The 24,563-nt window shown below is 55.4% G+C and overlaps 1 protein-coding gene across 1 annotated transcript in view; it reads left to right on the forward strand.

Annotated features, from left to right (window-relative positions):
• The first annotated feature begins 2,256 nt into the window (after positions 1-2,256).
• The window catches only part of LOC122691256 (proto-oncogene tyrosine-protein kinase receptor Ret-like), a 52,926-nt gene continuing 30,619 nt past the window's right edge, over positions 2,257-24,563 (forward strand). The window contains exon 1 of the mRNA XM_043897910.1: positions 2,257-2,326. Within this exon, the coding sequence (XP_043753845.1) occupies positions 2,257-2,326 (70 nt within the window). The remainder of the gene's footprint in view (positions 2,327-24,563) is intronic.

Raw genomic sequence — 24,563 nt, forward strand, 5'->3', positions numbered from 1 at the left:
GGAGATGGGCCTTGTCTGGGACTCATGGGGGTCTCATAGATATGCAGGACCCAAGGCCAGAAAACCCAACGCTTCACCTCTGCCCTCTCCTGGATGATTATCTGGTCAGGTCTCTGGGCATACACATGGGGGCGAGTGTACATCCGTGTCCTGCACATGACACAGGTATATGCTCATGCATACATGTGTACATACACAGACGGGGATAAAACTACACATAGGAGGCTCCCTGGACTTTTTTCTAAGAAGAAGGCAATACCCCCACCATAGTCTTAGATGTCCTCTCAAGACCCCCAAGGGTGGTGGTGGAGAAGGAGTGGAAGGGCCTGAGGGGATCAGGCAGGAGCACAGTGTCCAATGGGCCCTTGAGGTGGTCACCCAGAGCACGACTGGACATCCGGCCTGACCAGTGTTAGCCAAGGCTTGGCTGGGGCAGTTCCACAAGGGTGGGGCCAGTTGGAAAGAATGCACCAGGCCACCCCTCTTCATTCTGCATCCTCCTGTCACAGAAGTCTGTGTGTAACAAAGAAGTCTCTCTTGGGATCTCCCTTCCTAACTCAGGTCCCTTTGCTGTGCACAGGCCTGAGCAGCTCAGCCTTGGTGGTTACTATTAGCACCAGAGGTAGCTCGCCCACACCCAGGGGAATCCCCCACAGCCAACTCCAGCCCCAGATGTCCAAGAGCCTGAAGCCCTGGGAGGGTGAGGCAGGCAACATAAGGTCTGGTGGCCGCAGGGTGGCTCTCCTGAGCTGATAGCACTGTGCCCTGGCCTTCTGCCAACAGGCTGGCTTGGACATCTCAGGGGGCAGAGCCCCCAGCCAGCCTGTCTTGGCAGCTCCTCCTCATGGCGAGTGACTTCACTTTGACTTCTTATCTGCAGTGATGTGCGCAGCTCTTACTCAGCTCTGAGCTCAGCCAGGCAGGAGGGCGTGGCTCTGTGCACAGCAGGAAGAAAAGACCCTGAAATAGGGGCACCTCAGGTCTAGGGACCTGGGATCCTCCCACCCCAAGCTCCTATGTGCATCCCATTCCTCTGTGCCCCGGTGGGGGCCAGACCTCAAAAGGCAGCTGGGAGGCGGGAGGAGAACAGTGGACTTTTCCCACAGGAGCCTAGTACCCACCTCCCGCCTCACCCCAGGACCTCCCATGTTAGGGACCCAGAGTCTTCCCTCTTTTTAGTATCAGATGTGTTTATAGGCATCATTTCTTGGAGCAAAAATTAAATTCTTTTGGGCTCCAGTTCCTTCTTGCTACTTGCTCTGCTACCCTGTCAGCCCCACATCCTAAGAATTCTAATGTGTGGTGGGGGGGAAAGGGTATTACCCTCCAAGCATCCCGTTAACGCCGGCTCCCCGTCTCTTTGAAAGGTGTGCCCGGTCAGATTCCTGTTTTCATTGGCTGGACCAGTCCTAAAGAGGGGTTCACAAACTACCGCTAGGACACCCCCAGAGGGACTACGGAAGCCACTCGCCAGGCGCACCCCTGGAGTGCGCAGAAGGCGCGCCGGCTCAGGGTCCCTCGCGGGGGCTCTTCCCCTCCTCCCGCCTCCGGCCGCCAGAGAGGCCGCGCTCCCACCGCACCTCCCCCCTCCGCGAAATGGCGGAGGATGCGCGCCGCGCCCGGAGCCTGGAGGCGGGGCGCCTGCCTGGTCTGCAGGTCCGTTCCGGCTCACCCCCAGCCAGTCCGCCCAGACCCCGCATCCCCGCCTGGTTTCCCTGCCCTCTCTGGGCGGCAGGGAAGGTCGAAGCGCAGAGACAGCGAGAGGGCGCACAGGCTGAGTAAGAGTGACTGTGCGTGCGGAGGTGCGCGGCTTGGGGCCGCGGCTGCCAGGCCGGTAGCCGGGTCCCGCACCTCGCCCCTACTCGTGCCCCGCCCGGCCTGCACCCCGCGTCCGGCTCTGGTCTCCATACCCTCGCTCCGGGGTAAGCGCACCAGGGATCGCCTGGGGAGGTACCCGGCGCCCCGCCTTTACTTCCGCACCCTGGCCCCGCCCCCCCCCACGCCGCCCTCACTGCCCTGCCCCGCCCCTGCTCTCGCCTCGTGCGCAGCCCGCGCCCTCCCCTCCTCAGTCATGTGCTCCGAGCCCCGAGCACAGCTGCGGAGAGTGCCCTGGAGCCCGCGCCCCAACGCTCGGTGCCCGCAGTGTTCACTGCGTCCTCCGCTCCAGGACGGGCGGTGCTGAGCGCCGCACCCCGCTGCTGAGCCCCCCAGCCCAAGGAAGCGTCCCTCTCGCCGCAGCCGCAGCGTGCATCGGCGATGGTGAAGGCGACGGCCAGCGCCGTGGGGCTGCGGTTCCTGCTTCTGCTGCTGCCCCTGCTCGGCGAAGGTGAGTTCTGTCGGGGACTGGTGCCCGCGGCGGTCGGGGCGAAGTTGGAGCCGCGCGGTGGAGTGGACGCGTTCTAAAACTCCTTTCTGTTCGCGGCGGGCAGCGGGCCACGCAGTTACTGGCCGCTTGGGCTCCATTGGGAGTCGGGTGGTGTGGCGGGCAGCGCGCCTCGGGCCCCAGGCTGGGCGGGTCTCGGGCCGGAGCGGGACACGGGCCGGGCGCCTGTGCCCAGGGCCCGAGTCGCAGCCGCGCTTGCCTGCCTGGTCGCGCCTCGCGCCACAGCGGCGTCTGGGGCGAACCGAGCGGATCTTGTTGGCGTTTCGGTGCAGGTGGGGGACGACGGGTAAGGTAGCCCTGAAAAGCCTGCCACTGGGGCAGGAGGAGTTGTGTTTCTGTAAACGATTGCTCCATCTTGGTTTCCTTGTCACACTCCACGTCGGTGCGTTTCTCCTCCGGCTCTGATATCCTCTCTGGGGTGAGACCGGAGGAGATCTGCTCTTTTTAAAACGGTTGCTTTTCCTTGTGAGTTTTTGCCACCCTACTTCTTAAAAATCCCCCAAGCCTGTGGTTTCCAGGGAGGCTGCCCTCGAGGGCCCGCTCGGGCTGGCCCAGCGCCGCCAGCCCTGGCTCCAGTCCCACCTGCGTCTTTAGAGTCTCCTGTTGCTGCCCCGCAGGGGTACCTGAAGGCGCGGCCTTTGGCACCATTTGATGGTTCGGGGCCAACATGCACCAAGCGCTTTTACCATCCTGGAGTGGAGTAGGGCTGTGTGTCGTCAGCATCGGTGCTGGGAGGATTCGAAGTGGCTTTGCAAAGGCTGGTCACTGCCCCCACCTCCAAAACTCTCGACAGATGAATGAATCCCAAGGCTGTGGAATCTGCTCCTTACCGCCCCCCTCCCCCGCGTGGCCACGAATTTTAGTTTCTCTAAAATTGTCCCCGATTTCTTTTTCTTAAATACTTATATGTATGTACTAAATTTCCCTCTGAGAGTAGCCCCCGCCACCCTTCCCCACCTTTCCCTTCAGCCTTTAGGAATACAAGAGGCAGTGAGTGGTTCCCTGCTTCTGGCCCTGGGTCCTGCACTGACGGTGGGTTCACAGGCCTGCCCAAGGTTTCATTTGTATGACTGGATCCCAAGCTCAAGAGTCAGATACTTAAACTAGGATGGGCCCCCAGCCCATCACAGGAAAGGCAGGGGAGAAATCCTTCCCATGCCCCCGGGAAGAATGGGGGAAGCATTGGGAGTCTGGGGTCAGGGTGCTGTGAGGCGGAAACAGAAGGTTGAAAACAGGGCAGAAGTAAACACAGACAAGGCGTTCAGAAGATCTCTTGTAACTCTGTGTTGCAACTTTGTAGTAATGGGCGGGTGATCAGGTGAGAGGCCGAAGCCAGGGTGGACTGGGCAGCCTCAGAACCTAGCAGAGGACTTCCCATGCCTCTCCTGTGCTTAGCCAAGGTGTCCAGCTGAGGCTAGGAGGACTGGACTGGGAGCGGGGCCACCAGCATGGACCTGTGACACTTGGTAGGAATGCAAGTGGCTTTTTCACAGCCTGGACTCAAGGAGTTGGGTGGTGGGAGAAAGGCCCTCCAATCCAGGGAAAGCAGGTCTCCTGCCCCACCCACTCTTCCAACAGGATGAGTAAGAAACCGTGATTGACGACACTGAGAGTGGAGAGGTGGCCCCGCGGTACTCAGGAGGAGACAGCTGGGCGTTTGGAGAGGCCTGCGGGCACACTACTCAGAGTGGCAGTTCTGGAGCCCTCTCGGTGTGGTGCTCCAGACTGCCGCAAGTGAGCGGGGGCCACTGCTCTGGGACTCGCCCAGGCTGGGAGTAGCCCGGCCTCGGGGCACCCCCTTGTGGATGCAGCCCTTCAGTGGCCGTGCCTGTTACCTGGGGTATGGGCTGGGTCTCTAGGGGATGAAAGCCCTCCCTGCTGGCCTAGACCTACCTCCCCCAGACCGGAAGCTCTCTTCTGTGCTGGATGACTGATGAGAGGCTGGGTAGGGAGGCAACCAGATGGAGCGGCAGTGGCCTGGACCCCAGTGTTAGGGAAGGAAAGCACTGCCTCAGGGCTGGCAGGGATGGGCTAGAGGGCTCAGGGGTGCTCAGACCAAGGTCATAGGACATCACCAGACCCCTAGTGTGTGCCCCTCTCCATGTGTACACACTCTCATTGTGTAAGAATGCACACGCCTTCAGAAAAAGGCGCCATCCCAGACACAGACTCCCAGAGTAGGGCAGTACTCCTCACCCACACTCTGGTATCTGTGTGAGGGCACACATGGGCACACACTCACATGCTCACACACACACACACACACACACACACTCACTCTCATGCTCACTCTTGGTGATCACCGAGACACCACTGCCCTTTCTCAAGGATATGTGATCATGAGGCCTGTGGACACACTCACACCCATGCTCGGCCCCTCACACTACACCCTTGTCTGGGAAACCCAGCCCCCCTCCCTGCTACTCCCACACATTGCGACCCCCGCGTGTATACACAGGGACACCTGCTCCTCCCTGCTCACACTCAGGGGGCACAGCCTGTCCACCTGGGGCATCCTGGACCCATCTAGAAGTTGTTCTCAGAAGAGTGTGTGGCGTTTTACTGCTCCAGTGCAGGTACAGATGTCCCCGTGGCATGGATGAAAAGACTGATTCCCAGCTTCCAGGGCTCTCCCTGAATGTCTCAGGCTGACTGCTCACCCAGCACCTTCTCCCTGACCCCCTGCTCTTCCTCACGAGGCCTCGCACCTGCCATCTTCCTGGCCTGGCTTCTGGGGTCCCGTTTTGCTCAGCACCTCTGCCCACAAGGAGAGACCTGCCCCCTGTGCCTGCACGCCCCTGGGGCCTCTCACTCCCAGTATGGGCCATGACTTACAGCCTCTCTCCAGGCTGCGGGCCCTGCCCATCTGCAGTTGGACCACTTCTGCTGGACCAGCGGGTGCCAGTGCAGCCCCTCAGCCAGGAAGACTGCTCTGCTGACCTCTTTGTTTCTCTTTCTGCTCCTTCCCTCTCTGGCCAGGGACGAGTGGTGGTGTGCTTCACCAGGCTCACCTGGGTCCCCCTAAAGCCCTTCTGGCCTCTGGCAGCTGCCTGCGCCCCACACTGACTGTCCTGGGCCCTAGCAGAGTCCAGCCTTCTGAGGGAGCAAGGGGCTGGGTCAGCTGGTAGGCTCCTAAGAGTGGGGTCTGTGAGCAGAGAGCAAATGGGGAAGTTTATTGAGACCATTGCAAAATTGCCTTTATTCTGCAGAATTGCATTAAGGATGGCTAAGTAAATCACTGTTTCCTTGGTGGTGTGAAGAAAATGGGATTCTTTTACCTAATGGGGTGCTAATGGCCTTTTAGCCAGGGGAGGAGAAAACAAATTAAAAATTATGGGACCTGGAGTATGGGGTGCCAAGCGGAAGCGGGGTGGGGGGGCAGGAAACTGCTGCCTTGCCTGAGGGCTTCTCCCCCTGTGACCCAAAAGAGGTGTCCTCTGCCCATTGGTCTTAACTGGATAAGGTGATGCCAGCAATGGCCACCCCAGGGGGCCCACGGCATGCTGATCCTGTGCTCAGCACCGCCTGTCTGCTACTCACTTTATCCTCCCGAAACCCTGAGGGATGTGGCTTTGTATTCCCATTTCACAGGTAAGAAAACTGAGGCTCCCACAGCCCGTGTACCTGAGCCCGTGAAGAGGACTTCATGACTCTGTGGCCCTGGTCCTCTGGTTTTCAGCAAGCCCCTCCTCTGGGCCAGCGGTGGTGGGGACCTGCAACAGGGCTCAGGAGGAGTCCGGGGGTGGGCGTGGGGAAGGTCGCCCTGAGTCTGCTCACCCACTGGTCACCCTCTGGTGGGGTGCTCCAGGGGCCCGAGGGACAGCCTGGCCTGGGTCTGGGACGGAAGTGTGCTGCCATGCTCCCCAACACCTGAGTCAGGAGCCCCCAGGACTCGGGCTGATTCTCAGCTGATGTCTGGGAGTCCTACAGGTCCAGGAACTGCCTCCAGGTGGGATCCTGTCATAACTGGCCCCAGGGGAGGGGGCGTGCTAGTGGTGTAGGCTGAGAGTGTGACCCTTGCACCCGCCTCTGCCTGGGGACCTAGAACCTGACAGAAGCCACTGTGCTGAGGAGTGGGGGGGGGGCAGGGGCTGGGCTTCAGGGCACATGGGTGTGACTGTGTCTCCTTACCTGGATTCCAGGACATTCTGGGAGAAGAAAGTGCCCGCTGGGCTCCCCAGGAAAGAGGCAGAGCTGGAGAAGTGCCCCCCAACAACGGTATTGCTTCCTTCTATCCTGAAGAAGTGGCTAGTCTCCACTCTGGAGACCCACCCCCTTCCTGTGGATGTGGGGGAGGACACTTCCTCCTGTGGGGGTTGTGTTCAGGCTCCAGTCCCTCATCTTCTCCTCTTCATTTCTTTCTCTTCTTCCTCCTGATTTCTGCAATTGTTTTTCTGAGAGAGTGACTTAATAGTAACAATAACACTACTGGTGAGCAGCCCACATACACGCTCCGAGGGACCACCTGCCACCCAGGCAGCTTCTCCAGGACTAGGGGTGCACCCGGGGAGAATGCAGAAGGTGACTTTGACCTCAGAGCTGTCTCCATATAGGAGAAATGGGCAGTAAAGGAAGCGCCAAGCTGTCATTTATCTCAAATGTGTGTGTGTGATATCAAATGGAAGTGCGTGGCAGAAGGCAGGCTATGGGGCCGGGTGGAAGCAGGGATGGTGGGCTGCCAGGCAGGAAAGGGGCCCTTCTGGGCTTGGGCCACAGGGTGTGATGGCGGTGGAGGACATCCCCCTCCCTCCCTCCCTCCCTCCTTCCTTCTCACTTGCTTCCCCTGGGTCTTCAAGGGCAGAGTGCTATGCTTATGGGTGGGCGTGCTTCAGCTCCTGGAAGGCTGGGGGGTTGGTGTGACTCAGAGAGATCACCCAGGGCCATGACCTGGGTGGTCTCAGAGGGGCCTGAAGGGGTATGAAGACTCAGGCCTCCAGAGCCCACACGGCTTTCCCTCCCTACCCCAGAGCAGCGGACTGGCAGCCCAGGTCCCCCTCCCCGACCCCTGTGTTCCCATGCTCAAGGGAGGCTGTGGCTCCCAAGACAGAGCTCCGCCATACCTGAGAGGACCTGAGGGTATTGTCCTCTTTGGGCTGAAGCCCTGGGAGCCCCTGTGGACGGGGCCCACTTCCTGCCTGGCTTCACCTCCCAATCCTCCCACCATCCGCCTTCCCAAGCTCTGGACCAGACGAGACCTGGGCTTCCATCAAGCTCTGGCCTCACAGCTGGGTAATTGTGGGAGCCCCTGGCACCTGTCCCTGAGGCTGGAGCCTGAAAGCCAGTGGCCCTATCAGCTGTCCACTGCAAGACCCTGGGCAAGGTAGGGTGGGGCGAGAGAGAGCAGGGAGGTAGAACTGACGCCCCCTAGAAAGCGTGGTTGTGGGGGTGATGACGCCAGCAGGAGCTTGGGGAAGGCAGTTCAGGCACCACCTGGGCCCTCAAGGAGAGCAGGTGGCCAGCCCTGAGCAAACACCTCTGTTTGCTTTTGCCTGGTGAGCGGCTCCACAGAGTAAAGCAGCTAAGGCACCACTGTAGAAAGGTCACCTGTGCACCTGGACAGGTGTGTGCCCACCTGTTGGTCCGGCCGATGCAGGCTCTCCGTGACATCAAGGATACCTAGTGGGACTGGGGGCCTCTGTGGCGGGCAGGGCTCAGTTCTGGGACCCGACCCAGGTCCTGGGGGCCCCAGCCCACCGCCCCCAGATTCAGGTACTGGGACTTTACTTTATCCCCATCTTAAGCCTTCACTTTTCTGACCTGGGAGCTACTGTCTGGGTTCCACAGGGCCCTGGGCTCCAGAGAAGTATCTAAGGGGCAGGGTGGCTGGGAGAGAGAGGCAGAGCTCCAAGCTGTGTCCTGAGTACCAGCTCTGACTGCCCTGTGATTGAAGAAACGATTCTGCTTCTGAAACAATCAGAACCTCCCTGGTGAGACGATGGACATCAGAACTGGTTCTAGTCCCCCATTGCTGCCTATGGGATTGCCAGAAAACTCCAGTGGTTCTTGGTCTTAGCAAAAGGGGGAAAGAAACCATATAAGTCCTAAGCTTTAATTAACAAAAAAAGGAAAAGAAAAACTATAAGTTCCTAAGCTTTAACTAACAGCCTGGAAAATGCTTGGGAAGATATATGTTCTGTGTGCCAGAACCTGAGAGTGAGACAGGTGTGGGGGTGGGGGGCGATCTGGGGTGCACAGCGTGGTGGTGAGAGTCCGAGTGGAGGGAAGGAGTTTATGGAGTTTCTTAAGTTTTTCTGCCCCTGAAACAGTCAAAGACACAGATACGGTGAAACAGCGAAAGACCCAGAAGCTGGGGGGCTGGTTCAGAGTGTGCTTTCTCCTTCCCTCCTCCCCTATCCTGCCCTTCCAGCATTGCCCGTGGCGCATCTGCTGCTCTTTTTTTTTTCTTTCTGGGAAGGAGAAAGGATGGAATCAGGGCTCCATTCCGCCACCTCTTGGCCATGACATGGGTGCAAGGTGACCGTGTACTCTGTGCTGTGAGCACATGCTTTGTCACTGGGTTGAGCCTCCTCATCAGATTGGCACCTGCAGGGGATCTTTACAGGAGATCACACATGTGCCTCCACAGAGCCTTGAGAAGTCTCCCCTGGGACCCTCTTGAATCTTCTTCTGCAGCCTCCTATCCCCTGTACCTATGTGAGCAGGAAAGACTGTGAACTTGGGGGTGACAGGAACCCCCAGTCTCAATGTCTCAACACTGTTCATTTGTCTCCTGATCCCCGCTCCCTGCCCTTGGCAGCCACTCCACACCTGACTGTGTGCACAAGAGGGGCCCAGAGCTCTGAGGAGCCGGGTTTGTAGGGCCCTGGGCTCTTTGCCCATTTCCACAGGCTGGAACCCCATCACAGGGTCCTTTTCTCTGTGAGAGAAGCCGGTGTGCAGAGGAGAGCATGGTGGTTTGGTGGGATGCACACTGGGGCACCTGTGCAGGCTCCTGGGGTCCGCTCTGGACTTGTGCTCTTGCGTCTTCCAGGGTGGTCTCTCCTGCGGAGATGGGGGGAAGAACAGGGTGGTAAACAATTAAAATTCACTTCTTTTGAGGTATGAAATTAACAACACAAAATTAGAGTGAACAGTTGAGTGGGATTTAGCACATTCACAGCATTGCATATTCATCACCCCTGTGTAATTCCAGAACATTATTGTTAATCCCCCAAAGGAAACCCCATACCCATTAGGCAGTGCGTCTAGTCCCCCCACACTAGCCCCTGGTAACTGCCACTCTGCACCTGTCTCTATGGACTTGTCTATTTTGGATATTTAGAGTAAATTGACCTTTCATTTGTATCCAGCTCCTTTTACTTGGTTGGAGGTATATCCGTGTTGTAGCATGTATTGGTATTTCATTCCTTTTTAAGGGTGAGTAATATTACATTGCATGTATTGGGTTGACCAGGAAGTTTGTTTGGGTTTATGAACTTTCGGGCCAATGCAACATGTATCACATTTATTTATTCATTCATGTCGGGGGACATTTGGGTTGTTTACATCTTTTGACTTTTGTGAATAATGCTGCTGTGGATATTTTTGTGTGAGTATCTGTTTGAATCCCTGTTTTCAGTTCTCTTAGGTATTTACTTTGGAGTAGAATTGCTGGGTCGTATGTTAATTTCAACTTCTCTGTTTTGAGGAACTGCCAAGCTATTTTCTGATAACAACTGAAACATTGTACAATTTTACCAGCAGTGTGTGAGAGTTCTAGTTTTACCACATCCTCACCAACAGGTTACTTTCTATTTATATTTTTAAATTGTATCCATCTTCTTGGATACAAACAGTGTCCTCATCTATGGTTTTGATTTGCTTTTTCTTAATTATCAGTGATGCTGAGAATCTTTTCTAGTGCTTCTGGGCCATTTGTATCTTTTTTGGAGAAGCAACTATTTTGCCCCTGTTTTAATTGGGTGGACCTTCTTTTGTTGTTGAGTTTACTTCGCTTTATCAAATTTCCACCAGGTGTTGCCAAGAAGCAGTTTTTGGCCAGAAACATTTCAGTGTCCGAACCCCAGGTCCCTTTTGAAGAGGACATGGCTTCATCCAGTGTCCTTCTGTGGGGTTGAGTCATTGTGACCCCACTGGGACCCTAAGGATAGTCTCAGAAGACACCCTAAAGCCACATTGAGCTCAAATGTCCCAGAAGCAATGGTGTCCCTTCTTGTAAGTGAGATGCCAGTGCCCAAGGACCATTCTGTAGAAGATCTGGGGCTGGGGAGGAAGATGCAAGGTTCTGGGGACCAGTGACCTACTCAGCCTGCTTGACAAGGCAGGACTGAGCAATAGAAGAACCCAGGGCTGCCCTGTCTTTGGTTCAGTTCAGTTCAGTCGCTCAGTCATGTCCGACTCTTTGTGACCCCATGAATCGCAGCACACCAGGCCTCCCTGTCCATCACCAACTCCCGGAGTTTACTCAAACTCATGCCCATCTTGTCAGTGATGCCATCCAGACATCTCATCCTCTGTCGTCCCCTTCTCCTCCTGACCCCAATCTCTCCCAGCATCAGGGTCTTTTCCAACGAGTCAACTCTTCGCCTCAATCCAGACTCTAAAAATAACCAGGCAGATCTGGCGTAAGTTGATTACCGTAATTGCAGCTGTGTGATGTCGTACTGCCAGTTCCTTGAAGCTGTTTTCCTGGGACAGCAGAATGTACCAAAGCAGTGTGCCCCACCCCTCGCACCCAGAAGCTGCATGAGTGCTGGGACCCTGCTCAGGATGGGAAGATCTTGACTGGGGGGTTATCAGGAAGCCTTTGTGGGCCCAGGGAGGTCTCATTCAGGAGTCAGGGAGAAGGCGGCTCCTTGCCAGGCTGTCCTGTGGATGCTTCTGGGACTTTGTATGCTTCCCTTTTTCTTCCTCTTCCCACACAGTATCTTGGAGATTTTTGCTCTTTATTCAGACTCCTGGTTATTTATTGCAGGTTGACAAGTGCTTGGTTTGGAAATGAAGGGTAAGGCTGGAAAGGAGGAAGCAGGTTGGAGACATGGTCTTCCTGACCTTCCAGAGTCAGTCAGCATCCTCTCTCCCTGCCTCTGGGACCTTCCTGGTTTTCCAGGAGGTCCTGGCTGGGGGAGCTCTGAGCTCTGTAGTAGAACTGGGTGTAAGGGAGAACTAGTGTGTAAAGACACCACACCAGTATGAGGCAAAAACACACATCCTCCCAGCAGCCTGGGTCACCCTTGTACCAGAACTCGTCTGCTGGTGGTCAGCCCCTGCGTGATCCCTTCACAGCCCGAGGCTGGGGCCGCAGCTGTGACCCAGCAGACACTGACCAGGACCCCAGTGCATTCCCTCTTGCCTGTCCCTCTGCCCTCCTCTTTCCTGGGACCATCCTGCATCACTGCATCTGATTTGCCTCAGTGGCAGACCTGGGTCCAGTGTCCTCTCCTTGACTTTGTGATGAAGGTCAAAAGAGCACAGGGACCATACCCAGGTTAGACTGAGCTCCTCCAATGGGAAGGCTTGCCCTTGGCAATTTCCACGCCCCCACCCCCCGCAAGACTCTCAAGGGAGGTGCCAAGAGACCCCGAGACTCCAAGGCTTCCTCCTTGGGAAGCTGCCCCTGGGACTCTGGACACTGGGCTGAATGAATTCAGTCAGTCTCACTCCAATGGTCAGAATGTTAGTCTGCTTTTATTTTTTCATTTGTTTTGTTCGTTGAATAAATGCTGCTGACGACAAGCTCTCTTTAATAAACCACATGTTCTTTGCAAAAAAAAAAAAAAGAGAGAGGGAGAAAAGAGGAGAAGTGGCTCTGGCTCCCACCAGTAGGCGCTTGGTCCCAGCAGTCCTTCCAGGGAGGGTCCCTGTCCCTGTTCACAGCTGGGAACAGACGCAGGGAGGCTGAGCACTGAGCGGGCCATGCAGCAAGACAGAGAAGGAGCGTGGCCGGGGCCTGGCTCTGCACTTGTCTCTCTGCTTTCACGAGTCATGCTTAAATCTCTCCTTTGTATCTAGACTCACTTCTGAAGGTGAAATGTGTGTGTGTACGTGCATGCATGTGCACGTGTGCACGCACACATGCTCAGTTGTATCCTACTCTTTGCAACCACAGGGACTCTAGCCCTCCAGGCTCCTCTGTCCATGGGATTCTCCAGGCAAGAGTACTGGCGTGGGTTGCCATTTCCTCCTCCAGGGGATCTTCCTGACCCAGGTATCGAATAGTAGGATCTAACAGCGGCAAAGAAAAGGACCCCTCAAGGCTCAGTCCTGTGTCCAGGGGGCATGGGCACATCAGGCCCCTAGCATCCCCAGGTACCTGCACACTCAGCAGCCTTGACCATGTCCATCCCTGTTGGACAGCGCTGGCTGAGCAAACTCCCCCCTGGTCACGTCTTCCTGGGCTTTTGCTCTGTTTCAGTGAGATATGAAAGAGCAAATTTCCACGAGGAGACTTTTAAGGGCACCTGCATTTTTGAGGAGGCTGAAGAAGACTATGGAGGATTATTTAGGTTGCATTTTCCACCTGGTCAGCAAGCAGGTGGATGGGTGGCCTGGAGTCCCAGGTCATGGTGCCCTGGCTTTTCCACATGTGTGTGCACAGCCGTCACCGAGCAGAGGAGCCTGGTGGCCACGCATACCTAAGAGTAGAACCCTTAAGTCCTGGCTCACTCACTCTGTACAGCCTTGGGCAAGGTAGCCTCTCTCTGCCTTGGTTTCCTTGCTCTAAGACAGGAACCAGAAGTTGTCCTTACCTCTGGCAGTTGTCCTGTCCATTAGTAGGGTGATGCACGTGAAGCATTTGGAACAAAGCTTCTCAGGAAGAATGCATTTACTTGCCAAAAAGTTCGTTTGGGTTTTTTTGTAATATCGTGCTTTAAAAACTCAAACGACCTTTTTGGCCAACCCAATAAAGAAGTCTCACTCGTGCTTAGTCAAATCCAACTCTTTGCAACGCCATAGACTGTAGCCCATCAGGCTCCTCTGTCCATGGGATTCTCCAGGCAAGAATACTGGAGTGGGTTGCCATTTCCTCCTCCAGGGGATCTTCCCGAGCCAAGGATCGAACCTGTGTCTCCTGCATCGCAGGCAGATTCTTTACCTGATGAACCTTTGGGGAAGCCCTTGCTGGTTAATGGTAAACCTGGGCTGGGCGAAACCGGTGCTGGGGGGAGGGGCAGAAAGGGGCAGGACCATGGCTGTTCAAGGAGGTCCAACGAGGTGACAGATTTGTTGAGATCTGAGTCATAGTGCCCTGCTGGGTGTGAGGGGGACAGTTGCTGGGCAGCAGCACCAGAGTCAAAGCCTGGGATGTCCTGACCGGTCGCCAGGGCTGACCTGACCAGGCCGGGGCTGACACACCTGACGTTGGCTGGGGCCACAGAGCGCAGGAACCCCAGAGCCAAGGGAGCCTGGTGACCTGCAGAACAGTCATCATCAGGCCACTTGGGTGGCCAGTCTTTTTCCAGTCAGGCTTTGCCCTGGGTAAAGAAATTAATTGTAACCTAATTGGCAGTTTCCTTTGCATAGAAGCCAGAAGGAACTGCTAGTGAGGCTGGTGATTAACTCAGCAGCAGCTGGGAAATCACATTTGGGCATGAGTGTCCATCATCTGAGCGAGGCTGTTGCAGCTGGTCTGGGCGGGTGGGGACGTGGGTGGTGGCCACGGGTGCCTGCTGGGTGCAGCCTGGCCCTCAGGCCTCTGGGAGCAGAAGGTTGGGGCCTGGGCACAAGGGAGGAATTTGGGCTGCTGGCTCCATGCAGCTGGGCTGCAGATCTCGTCTGCACACCTCACTACCCCAAACTTCAGCCACACCCTGACCCCTTCCTGCCCATCAGCAGAGGACTACGTAGATGGCATGGCAGAGGAGGGGGTTGTCAGGAGACCTAGGCCTGGTTACAGTTCCATTCTGAGAGCAAGAAGTGAATTCTCCTTCTCAGAATTGGGAAACAGGCGGGGAGACTGAGGTCTACAGTAAGAGCTCGGGTAAGGTGGGCAAGTCAGAGCTTTTCACGTGTGGAGGAAGGTACCTGTACGTACAGGTCTGTGGTGCCTCTGAGGCAAGGCCTGGTCCTCAGGTCTCTCCTCCTCTCTCCAGGCCACCAGCCACCCTGTCCAGGCAGGGCCCACACAGACAGGTGTGTGGGGAGACACAGTACCCCTGCATGTGATCGCCTGCCCTGCCCACTGTGGACCACACGATGAGGCTCAGTCTGAAGGGATGATGGAGGGAAGGTCTGCAGAGCTGGGCTATGTGTGAAGCCCCTGACCAGACAGGCAGGCAGGTGCCTGGGCTCGGCGCTAGACAGAATCCTCAGGAGCATGGAGAGCCCCGGGCATCCAGGGTGTGCCAGGGTGGCTGCTCACTCCTCCTTGTGTGCCAGGCCTTTGTGCCAGCTGGCCTTTGTTGTGTGCCCAGTCCGGGCCAGGAAGGCCACTCAGCCTTGTGGCCACAGTGGCACACAGGCTGTCCACTGAGGGCTCCTGGCTGCATTTGGGAAGAGGGAATTTAAGACTGGAATTGAGGCTGCTCTCATGGTGACTAGTGTCCTCACTGGGCACCAAGTAAAGTAGCTAGCCCTGGCTTGTATTCACCACCCATGTATGCACTTAGCTGTCCAGCTTTGGGTACACCTGCACAGGCCAGAGTTTTCTTGATGATTTTGTAGAGAGGCTTCAGTTCCCAGCATGAGGACTGGGGCAAGCTGTCATATTCCCTGCAAGGAGGCACTGGCTTGTGACATCTAAGCTGAGCCCAGGACCCGTGAACAGAGGTGGCTGGCTCTCAAAGGGCCACCCAGGCCTTCCCTTCTCGCCTTCTCTGTGCCAGGCATCAGGCAAGGTTCTGGGAATGCAGCAGTGAACAGGACAGGCCCGGGCTGGCTTTGTGGGTCTTTCCAGTCCAGCTTTCTTCCCACATCTTATGTGGGTCAAACCTGGCAAAGCTGCTTCATTTGGAAGCCTCTGGATGCCTAGCAGAGTGATGATGGTGGCGATGGTTGGAGGGTGGAGTGATGGTGGGTGGTGATGGTGTAGGCATGGTCAGCAGTAGTGGTGAAGCTGGTGGGTGAAGGTGTGAGGTGATGGTTGTGGGGAGGGTGGTGATGGTGTCAGTAGTGGTTAGGGTGTGGGGATGATAATATAGTGGGGGGCTGGAGTTCAGGTGAAGTTAGTGATGGTGGTGGTGATGCTGTGTAGGTGAGGGGGGTGAAGGTGATGGTGCTTGTGGGGAGAGTGGTGATCATGGTAGTGGTAATGGTGTAGCTGGGGGTGGTGATTGTGGTTGGGTAATGGTGGTGATGGTGGTGATGGTTTTATGGCCACACACAGGAGGTACTGAGCATACCATCAGCCCCATTTATGGCCAAAGTGGGGCTGGCCTGCAGGGCCCTCTCTGCGCTCATAGGCACTGGTTCTCCTGACCTGTGCTTTTTTCCTAAAAAGCCAAAATTACATTACAATCCCTTGCAAAACCAGCCTCCATCTGGGACAAAAAATGGAGATCGTGGGGTGTGTGGAGCATCCTACAGGGTGACCCTGCCTGAGAGTGCACATGTGTGTGTGTGCATGTGTGTGTCATTCTGCCTAATGTCTCCCAGTTGGCAGTGTTCCTCAGTTACCAGGCCATCATTTCCTGAGCCGTGGTCAGTGATTTTGTTCTTAGGTGTCCTCAGGGTTTCTTTGCTCAATGCCAACTCTGGCCTCACCCAGGCAGGTCGTGCACTAGAGGGTGCTGTGTGCCCCACGTGAGCCTCATGGGGCGGGGAGGGGCATCCGTGAGGCTCCATTGCACTCATCCTGCCACTGGCCACCCACCTGTGGCTCCCTGTGCCTGTCAGACCAAGCCAGGGGGTCTTGACCAAGGTGATATCACCCATCTCTCTGATACCCTGCCCCGTCTCCTATCCCAAAGTCTCACTGTTTTCCAAATGTGCCCAGCTGTTAACCTCCCGCCCACCTTCCCCCCGCCACTCTGTGCTTAAAACCATTTATGTATTAGTTTGTTCCTTCCTGGATTCATTTGTTGTTTCACTCACTAGTTTGTTGTTTCAGATAGATTGTGACATGATCTGACTGACCCTGGTTGCTCTGGGGCAAGTGGCCTATGGGGTCAAGAGTGGTCTCAAGGAGGGACTTCCCTGGTGGTCCAGTGACTAAGACTCTGTGCTCCCAAAGCAGGGGGCCTGGCTTCAGTCCTGGTCCAGGAACTTAAATCTTGCATGCCACAACTAAGATCCAGTACAGCCAAAAAAAAAAAGAGTGGGCTCAGGGAGGCTAGGTGGTCCTCTAAGCTGAACTGAGATGAGGGAGAGGATGGAGCGAGTTGGTACGGATGTCTCTGGTACTTGGGTGGAGGTCAGGGCTGGTGAACGTGGCATTCCTTGGCCCAGAGGCAGCCATTCGAGCTGTGGGACTGGCTGCCATTTGCTTAAGGACGCTCTGGAGAGAACACCTAGAAGATAAGCTGAGACGGAGGAAACCCACATGGGGGTGAGCAGGCTGGCTCATCAGAATGAAATAGGAAAGCACCAAACACAGGAGGTCCTGAAGCAACCAGAGAGAAGAGAGAACCAAGAAGGGAATCATCAGAATGAGTACAGACCTCTCAGAAGCAGGACAGCAGAATCACGCTTTTGAAGGACAGAGTAACTGTCCTGTAGAAGTCTCAGGGCTTCCCAAGTGGGCTTCCCAGTTGGCGCAGTTGATAAAGGGTCTGCTTGCCAATGCAGGAGATGCAGATTCAATCCCTGGGTCAGGAAAATCCCCTGGAGGAGAAAATGGCAACTCCCTCCAGATATTCTTGCCTGGAAAATTCCATGGACAGAGGAGCCTGGCAGGCTACAGTCCATGGGGTCACAAAAGAGTTGGACATGACTGAGCACTCACACACACAGAATTCTCTGCCCAGCAGAAGTGCCTTTCAAGAATAAGGTAAAAGTGTTTTAAAAAGAGGGGCAAGGGAAACAAAGACCCAGATTCATGTTTCTGTGAGTGTATGAGGTGGAAGGGGCGTGTGGGAGGGGCAGCACTGTTGCTAAACGTCCAGTTAAGTTGGCCACAGGTTCATGAGTGTCTGTTGCAGAACACTATTTTGACATAAATGTTCTGCAAAATATACTGCTTGTACATGTCAAATATTCAACTAGAATAAAGAGAAAATGTGAACAGGATATGAGAGGAGGGGCATGGGGTGGACGAGGAGAGGATAATGGTGCCAAAAGTTGCTGTCTGGGCGGTGGGGCTAGGGGGACCCTCCACAGGGACAGCTGGCCCTCAGGGAGAGGGGCAGCCCCTGGGGAGGAGTCCATGAGGTCTGCTTCCTGTTCCTGCAGAAGTGATGGCATTAGGAAACCACCGTCTGTTAAGGAGATTGTGCTGGGCCATAATAAAGCTGTCATCTGCAGGATCTGGTGCTCGTCACAGGCAGGAGCAGGGCTGCCCGGTGAGTGGATTCTGCGGGAAGGTACTGCCTTGCACACACATGTGGGCACTATTATCACCCCACTCAGTTCTTAGATCAGACCATCTTGCCATGTGTTTTTTTCTTGAGAGCCCCAAATTCTGGCTTTTACATTGCAGTCCTAGGACATTGGTTGTCTGGGGCCTTGTGTGGGATGACCACGGTGACTGCCACTCACTCTAGTCAAGGGTGCCCAGTTAGGAAGCACCTGCCTGGATCTGGGTTGGTATGGTCAGACTGGCAGCACATCCTCGGTCGAGGGTAGCAAGGAGGTCAAAGGAACCTCAGGGGAGTTGTGCATGGCCTCTCATGGCCAGGGCTGACCAGGGGGCACTGGTGAGGTGAGCCTGCAGTTAGGACTGGGTAGGCTCGGTATGTCTCACTAAATGAGCAAGAAGATGGGGGAGGTGGGGGTGGGTCTGCAACAGTGTGAGAGAATGTGCATGTGACATGCTAAGTGTAAGAGAGATGTGTGTATCAGTCTGGGTCCAATCCAGAGACACCCACACAGCGACTGGACCAGAGGAGGTTAACATAAGAGTTGATCGGCAGTGATGAGTGTAAGAGAGCTGTGGGCCACCCTGAGGCAGAGGGCAGGAGCTTGGGGAAGGGGCTCCCTCCCCAGAGTGGGGTCACAGCTCACTGCATATTGAGAAGTTGGCTGGGTTGCAGGGGCCAGGACTGGTCTGCAGCCTCGGGGGCCAGCGGGAGGTGACCCTCCAGTACACGGGGGAGCTGAGGCTGGTGCACAAAGGCTGGCGATGGGTGCATCTGGGGGCTATGGGAGGTGATCGCGGGGCAACGGCGTGGGCTACGTTGGAGCCAAGGGGCTGCGTGCATTTGGCATGGACTGAGGCAGAGCATGCAGGATGTCCCCACAATGTGCTGCAGAAGTGAGGGATGACAACCAGAAACCCTCGTCCACCTGCGTGGTCCTCCACCGCACAGGAGGGCACTCACAGCTTCTGTGTGGGTCTGAGAATGTGTACGAGTATGACCAGTGTTCATGTGTGAGTGTTCACACAGGGCTGAGCTTGTGGACAGTTGAATGAGTGAAAGTGAATTTGAAACTTGGGCCTGCTTCTCTCTGCATACAAATGTGAGTAAATGACACATCCAGCCAGGTGTGGAGCATTGAAGACTGCCTTTCCAGGATACAAAAATGCTGGTGACTGCGTGTGCCAAATGAGACTATCCATGCCTGGTGGCTCTGCTTGTAAAGATGCTGGAGGAGGCCCTCCTTGGAACAGGACTGCCTGCTGTCCCCACTGAGTGTTAGTTGCACATCTTCTCCTGCAGGGGTGGGGCAGGGTGGGAGGATATGGGGCCTTGGGCCCACGTGCCTGTCTCTGTTTCCATCTGCTGCATACCTGTGCATACACATTCATGCATATACACACACATGCCATGAAGGGGGCCTGGGGTCTCTGCAAATGCGAGCAGCAACCAGGGCCTTTGGCAGGTATGTCATGAGCAGTGTGGGACCCATCCCCACTCCTGTGAGAGCAAAGCCCAGCTCCTCACCCTCTGGTGTGATGCCAGGGCAACTTGAGGGGCCAGAACCCCACATGGTGCTGGCAACACCTGTCGAGGCAGAAACGTGGGACTAGGTGTTGGGGGAGGACCCTGTCACCCAGCAGCATTCGGGGTGGAAGGTGTGGGTGGGGCAGGTTTTACAAGTCCTGCTGTGTCGACCTGCCCCAAGTTCCAGGGGAGACTCTCATCAGAGGTTGGTCAAAAAGCCCTTCCTGGCAAAACGGTGCCAGCAGGGAGGGGTGGTCAGCTGGCAGGGCCTGGGGCTTCCTGGTGGGGCCAGCATCTGCCTTGCTCCTGAGTCCCATCGCCGCTTTGTTAGTCATCGTCCAAACCCCAAGATGCCCACCCTCCAGCTGTTTGACCATGGGAAGTCCTCTCACCTCCCAGCCTCCATGTTCTTACCTATTTAATGGGGCAGTGAAGAGGTTTGCCCAGTGATTATAAATCGGAAGTGTGAACTTCATACCGCGTGTACCTGTGCAAAGGTGAGGCCTATACCAGCTCCTCCTCTCCCCAGCCTGCCCTTCTTTTGTTCACAGTCAGAGAAAATGAGGCCCAGAGGAGGCTAGAACTTTACAAAGGCTGCACAGCCCCAGGAAACTGGACACCTCTGATGGCCCTTTCCGGGCTCTTCTCCTTCACCCTCTGGGGTTGGCCCCATCATCTGTAGGGCCCACCATAGAATGCAGATTGTTCTAGAATTATGAATTATTTTAGGACAATGACAGGAGAGCATTAAACCAAGTATGGGGAACTGTGGTCTCCCCAGGCTACACCCCCCTGAGGCCAGCCCTGCACCCACACCCTCGTTCCCTACCTTGGACCATGTGTTTTTCCATCTAAACGTGTCTGTGACAAGGAGGAGCATTAAGGCGGCCATGCCCTGAGTAGGGACCACCTGGGAAGCGTTTTAAGTGCATTTAAGACTGTTTCTGCTCACAATCATCGCCCAACCCACAAATCACTTTTGGCAGCAACAGACCAGGCCCCACATGGATCCTGTAGGACCTGGCTCAGAGATGAGAGCAGGTAGTGCTCTCATCCTGCACGTGAAGTCTGTGTGGTGGTGACTGGACCAGCTCGGAGGTGGGGGCTCCCTGGAGCTCAAAGCACCTCCCAGCCCCTGGACCATTGAATGTACATGTGCTCAAGGGGGCCCCAGGGGAGGAGCCCTATTCTGGATCTGCTCCTCACTACCTGGTAGGTGGAGTGAGCATCTCGCCCCCGCTTAGAAGACCGATCTGCAAGCCCTACCCCCATGGGTGGCTCCCAGGGCTGCCAGTTCTTGCACAGCTGACCAAGGCCACAGCGATTATATCCTGAGAGAATAAGAAGGCAAAAGTCGCGATATTCTGCTGATGTGAGTGCAGGCGTCCCACACCATCCTTGACAGTACTCCGGAGACCAGAATGCAGACCTCACTTCTCCACAGAGAGCTCTGGCACACCAAGGAGAGCTGGTGGCCAGGCAGGCTGGCAGACACAGGCTGCCCTTGGCTGTGTGCCATCTGGGGGACCCACCCACACCCAACCTGGGCTTCCCCTCTCCCCACCAACTGAGTCTCCTGCAGCTCTGGGGTTGGGGCCCTGAAGGCAGCATCTCAGATCACTAGTGGTTGGTGCTCACCTTTCTGCCAGGATGAGAAGGAGGCTGGCAGCACAGAGCCCCCTTCCCATCCAGCATGGTGTCACAAGCCTGGACTGCCACCAGGTCACCACCCTGTCAAGCCACTGGGAAATCTCTCATTCTCTTTGTGGCCAGAAAGTCAACCTTCCCGAAAGATGGTGCACCCTCCGGGGCTGCTTTCTACTGCAGGCCAGCGTCCCTGACTTGCGGTCACCGCTCAGGACTTGGGGTGGGGGTGGAGGGTGGGCACAGTAACCGTGGGTTCTGGACCATGTGACATGGGGTTGAGCAGGCCGGTGAGGGCTATGCTGCTGGAAAGACAGCCCTCCAAATCCCAATCCCCTGGCTGGCTGCACATGTGCCCTCGAGCATACAAACAACTTTCTTTCTGTCCTGCCCAGGTGTCTTGTTTGCAAAGCAGTGATCCCATCAGCAGCTCCATCTGGGGCTGCGAAGAAAATGCAGGGTCACCATGTGCCACGGGGCCTGGCCTCGTGCTGTGTGAGTCCACCTGGCCATGCTCACCCCACTCTGCACCTTTGAGAGGCGGGGTGGGTGAATGCGGTGGGCCAGGTCCTCTGGAGAAGGTGGCAGTGGAGGGAAAAGCAAGCCACTCCTCTTGCTGTCCGCAGGGCTGTGAGCATCAGCTTCTGCACTCCTTCCCCAGCCCCCCACAGCCCACCCCAGAGCTCCCCCTAGACTCTTTGACTTGCAACCTTCATGGAGTGTTGGAGGGAAAGGAAGCTGGGCTGCTGCTTATGAATCAGGCACTTGTTTTGGGGCAGCAGGGCTGTGTCTGGTGTTGACCCCCACTTTGAATCTGCCTTCCCAGACCCGGCCTTACTGGGGCAGGACAGGGGGCCACCGTGGGCTCGGAGCCCTTCTGATTTCTGTGAGGAGTGCAGACCCAGGTTTATTACTCTGCCAGGCAGTGCAGTGGGGCTTCAGTGCACTACAGGTGGGGAGCAGCTGCCCCTTCCCTCTCGTTGGCTGAGGAAACACCACAGAGACCCTCCTGCCTTTGTCACAAGAGCAGTGATGAGCAGTGCTGTAGGGTCCTCTTTGGGACCCCGAACTGTGTACTTCTCAGGAAGCGTGAGCCAGTGGAGTGCATCCTAGCTGTGCAGGAGGATCTGTCAGCTGTGGCCTGTCACTCTGCCCAGCTTGCAAAAGGCCTGCTCCGAGCTAGTGCCATTGGCTGCCTTTTCACAGAAGCATCAAGGCCAGTCTTGAGGCCATTTGGGGCTGACACAGTTCTCTAAGCTGCCAGCCATCCCTGCTAGGGTTGGCTACTAAATCCCAAAGAAATGAACACTCTGAGTGTATCTGAGAGGCAGCCCATGTCCTCATGGCCAGTTGGGAGGCTGTGGGACAGGAGGGTGGCATCCAGCCATGTGTGGGTGGCTCCTGTCGTGGTCTCTACCAGTGAGACCCCCGGCAAGGGAAGTCATGTCTCAGTGCTCCCTCCTCAGAGTTCCCCAGAGTGACTTCTTCCTAGGGCTCCTGGAGCTGCCACCGCCTTGGATGGCAGGCAGCATGATGCTCTGGGTGGATCCCTTCCCCCAAGAGGTGGCAGGGCAGGAAGGTCACACGCAGAGCCTGACTTGGGCACAGGGCCAGCTCCTTGGAGTTCAGCTGCCCTTCCCAGTACCTCACCTGCAGAGACCCAGTGATTCTGGGTCCCACTCCAGGGACAGCACTCCTAGGGAGCAGTTTTCCGAAGGTCTAATAAGTCAGCTCCGTACCTGCAGCCCCCTCCTTCCATCTCTGTCTTTAGTGCCGGGTGTGCAGTAGCCTTTGACTACTGGCCAGAGCATCTCTCCCCTCCATCCTCTCCGCCTTACTTACCTTTGTCCTTAGCCCCATTTGTCTTTTCCCTCCTTCCCTCTCTCTCCCTCTGTTTCTCTTCCTGTTCCCTCCCTCTCCTGCTGGCTCCGTGGTCCAGCCTGTTTGGCAGGGCAGCACCCACACTGGGTGGGTGGGACCCAATCAATGCACACTTCAAGTTGGCATTCCCAGCCGGGTTGCCTTTGAAGTCATCCTTGGGAAGCCTGGCACAGTGCTGGCAACCTTCCAGTTTTCTTCTGTTTCACCACTTTGGGATCCAAAAGGTCTTCACCAGTTCTCCTCACCTGACTCCAGTTGGCTCTTGATTGTTTCCCACACACAAGTGTGTCTTCAAGGACCCAGGCAGCCCCAGGGTGTCTTCCACTGGTGTGGAGCGGACCAACCACTCACCTTGGTGGCTGCAAGAGAAGCAGAATGTAGGTGGAAACAAATTGATTGAAAAGAGAAATCGCTTACACACAAGTACAATGTTTCTCATGTTTGCTTTGTGTGTTAGTATTTTTTATGCTTTGTAGAGAATATTGGCAGGTTTTCAGTTTTTTTTAAAGCATCACCTGCCCATTTATCCATCTTTTTAAAACTTCTTACTATTTAAAAATAACTGTTTATGATGCAAAATGTTGAACATACACCAAGTCAAGAGAGTAGTAGGATGAGTGCCCCATTGGTTCACCCAGCGTGGCCATGGTCAGCATCCCTCTTCCTCATGGCATTTACAGCTCTACCCATAGCCTCTCAGTGATAAATTTAGGCCACATTTACATACGTTGAAATGCACAAATCTTGGCTGTATGTTGTTGACAAATGGATGTCCCTGTGTGACCCACACCCCATCAGAATATGAAACATGTATGTTTCCCAGAATATGCCCCCTGCTTTTCCAGTCTATTACCTCCCCTACCCCCAGCTGGTACCCAGTTTGATTTCTGTCACCTAAAATCAGTCTGGAACGGTGCCATGTGATTCTTTTGTGCTGCTGCTTCCACTTGGCAGGATGTCTATTAGATGTGTCCAGGCTGTCGTGTGTATCAATAGTTTGTGCCCCATCCTAACTGCATAGGGTTCCATGGTGTGATGGACTGGGGTTTGTTATCTGATAACCTGCTGGAACACATCTGGGTTCTTCCCAGTTCTTGGCTCTGTGAATAACCCCAGCATTTGTGAACAAGTCACTTGACGGACATATGTTTTCATTTTTCTCAGATAAATGGAGTGGAATTTTTCGGTACTATGGTAGGAGCATGTTTGACTTTAGATGAAGATTTTGTTACTTACAGGGGCTTCCCAGGTGGAACTAGTGGTAAAGAACCCACCTGCCAATGCAGGAGGTGTAAGTGATGCAGGTTCAATCCTTGAGTCAGTAAGATCTCTTAGAGGAGGGCATGGCAACCCACTCCAGTATTCTTGTCTGGAGAATTCCAAGGACAGAGGAGAGTGGAGGGCTATAGTGCATAGGGTTACAAAGAGTTGGACACGACTGAAGCGACTTAGCATGCACGAATGTTGTTACTTATAAAGTGCTCTAGTTCATCTTCCCTGCCTGCTCTGCTTTTCTGGCAGCGTCTTGTACACTTCAAAACTCTGGCTCCAGGTGATTTGCTCAGAAGCTTGGGTGAAAGCCGAGTGGTTTACATGCTTATCTATCTCAGGTAATCGAGGATGATATTGCAACTGTTTATGCTTCCTCACTTCCTCCTCTTTCTGTTTTAAAGCAGTGTATTTGCAGCTAGTGTTTAGCTATACAGATAACTGTG

Source organism: Cervus elaphus, unplaced genomic scaffold (genome assembly GCF_910594005.1).
Source record: "Cervus elaphus unplaced genomic scaffold, mCerEla1.1, whole genome shotgun sequence".
Classification (NCBI taxonomy): domain Eukaryota; kingdom Metazoa; phylum Chordata; class Mammalia; order Artiodactyla; family Cervidae; genus Cervus; species Cervus elaphus.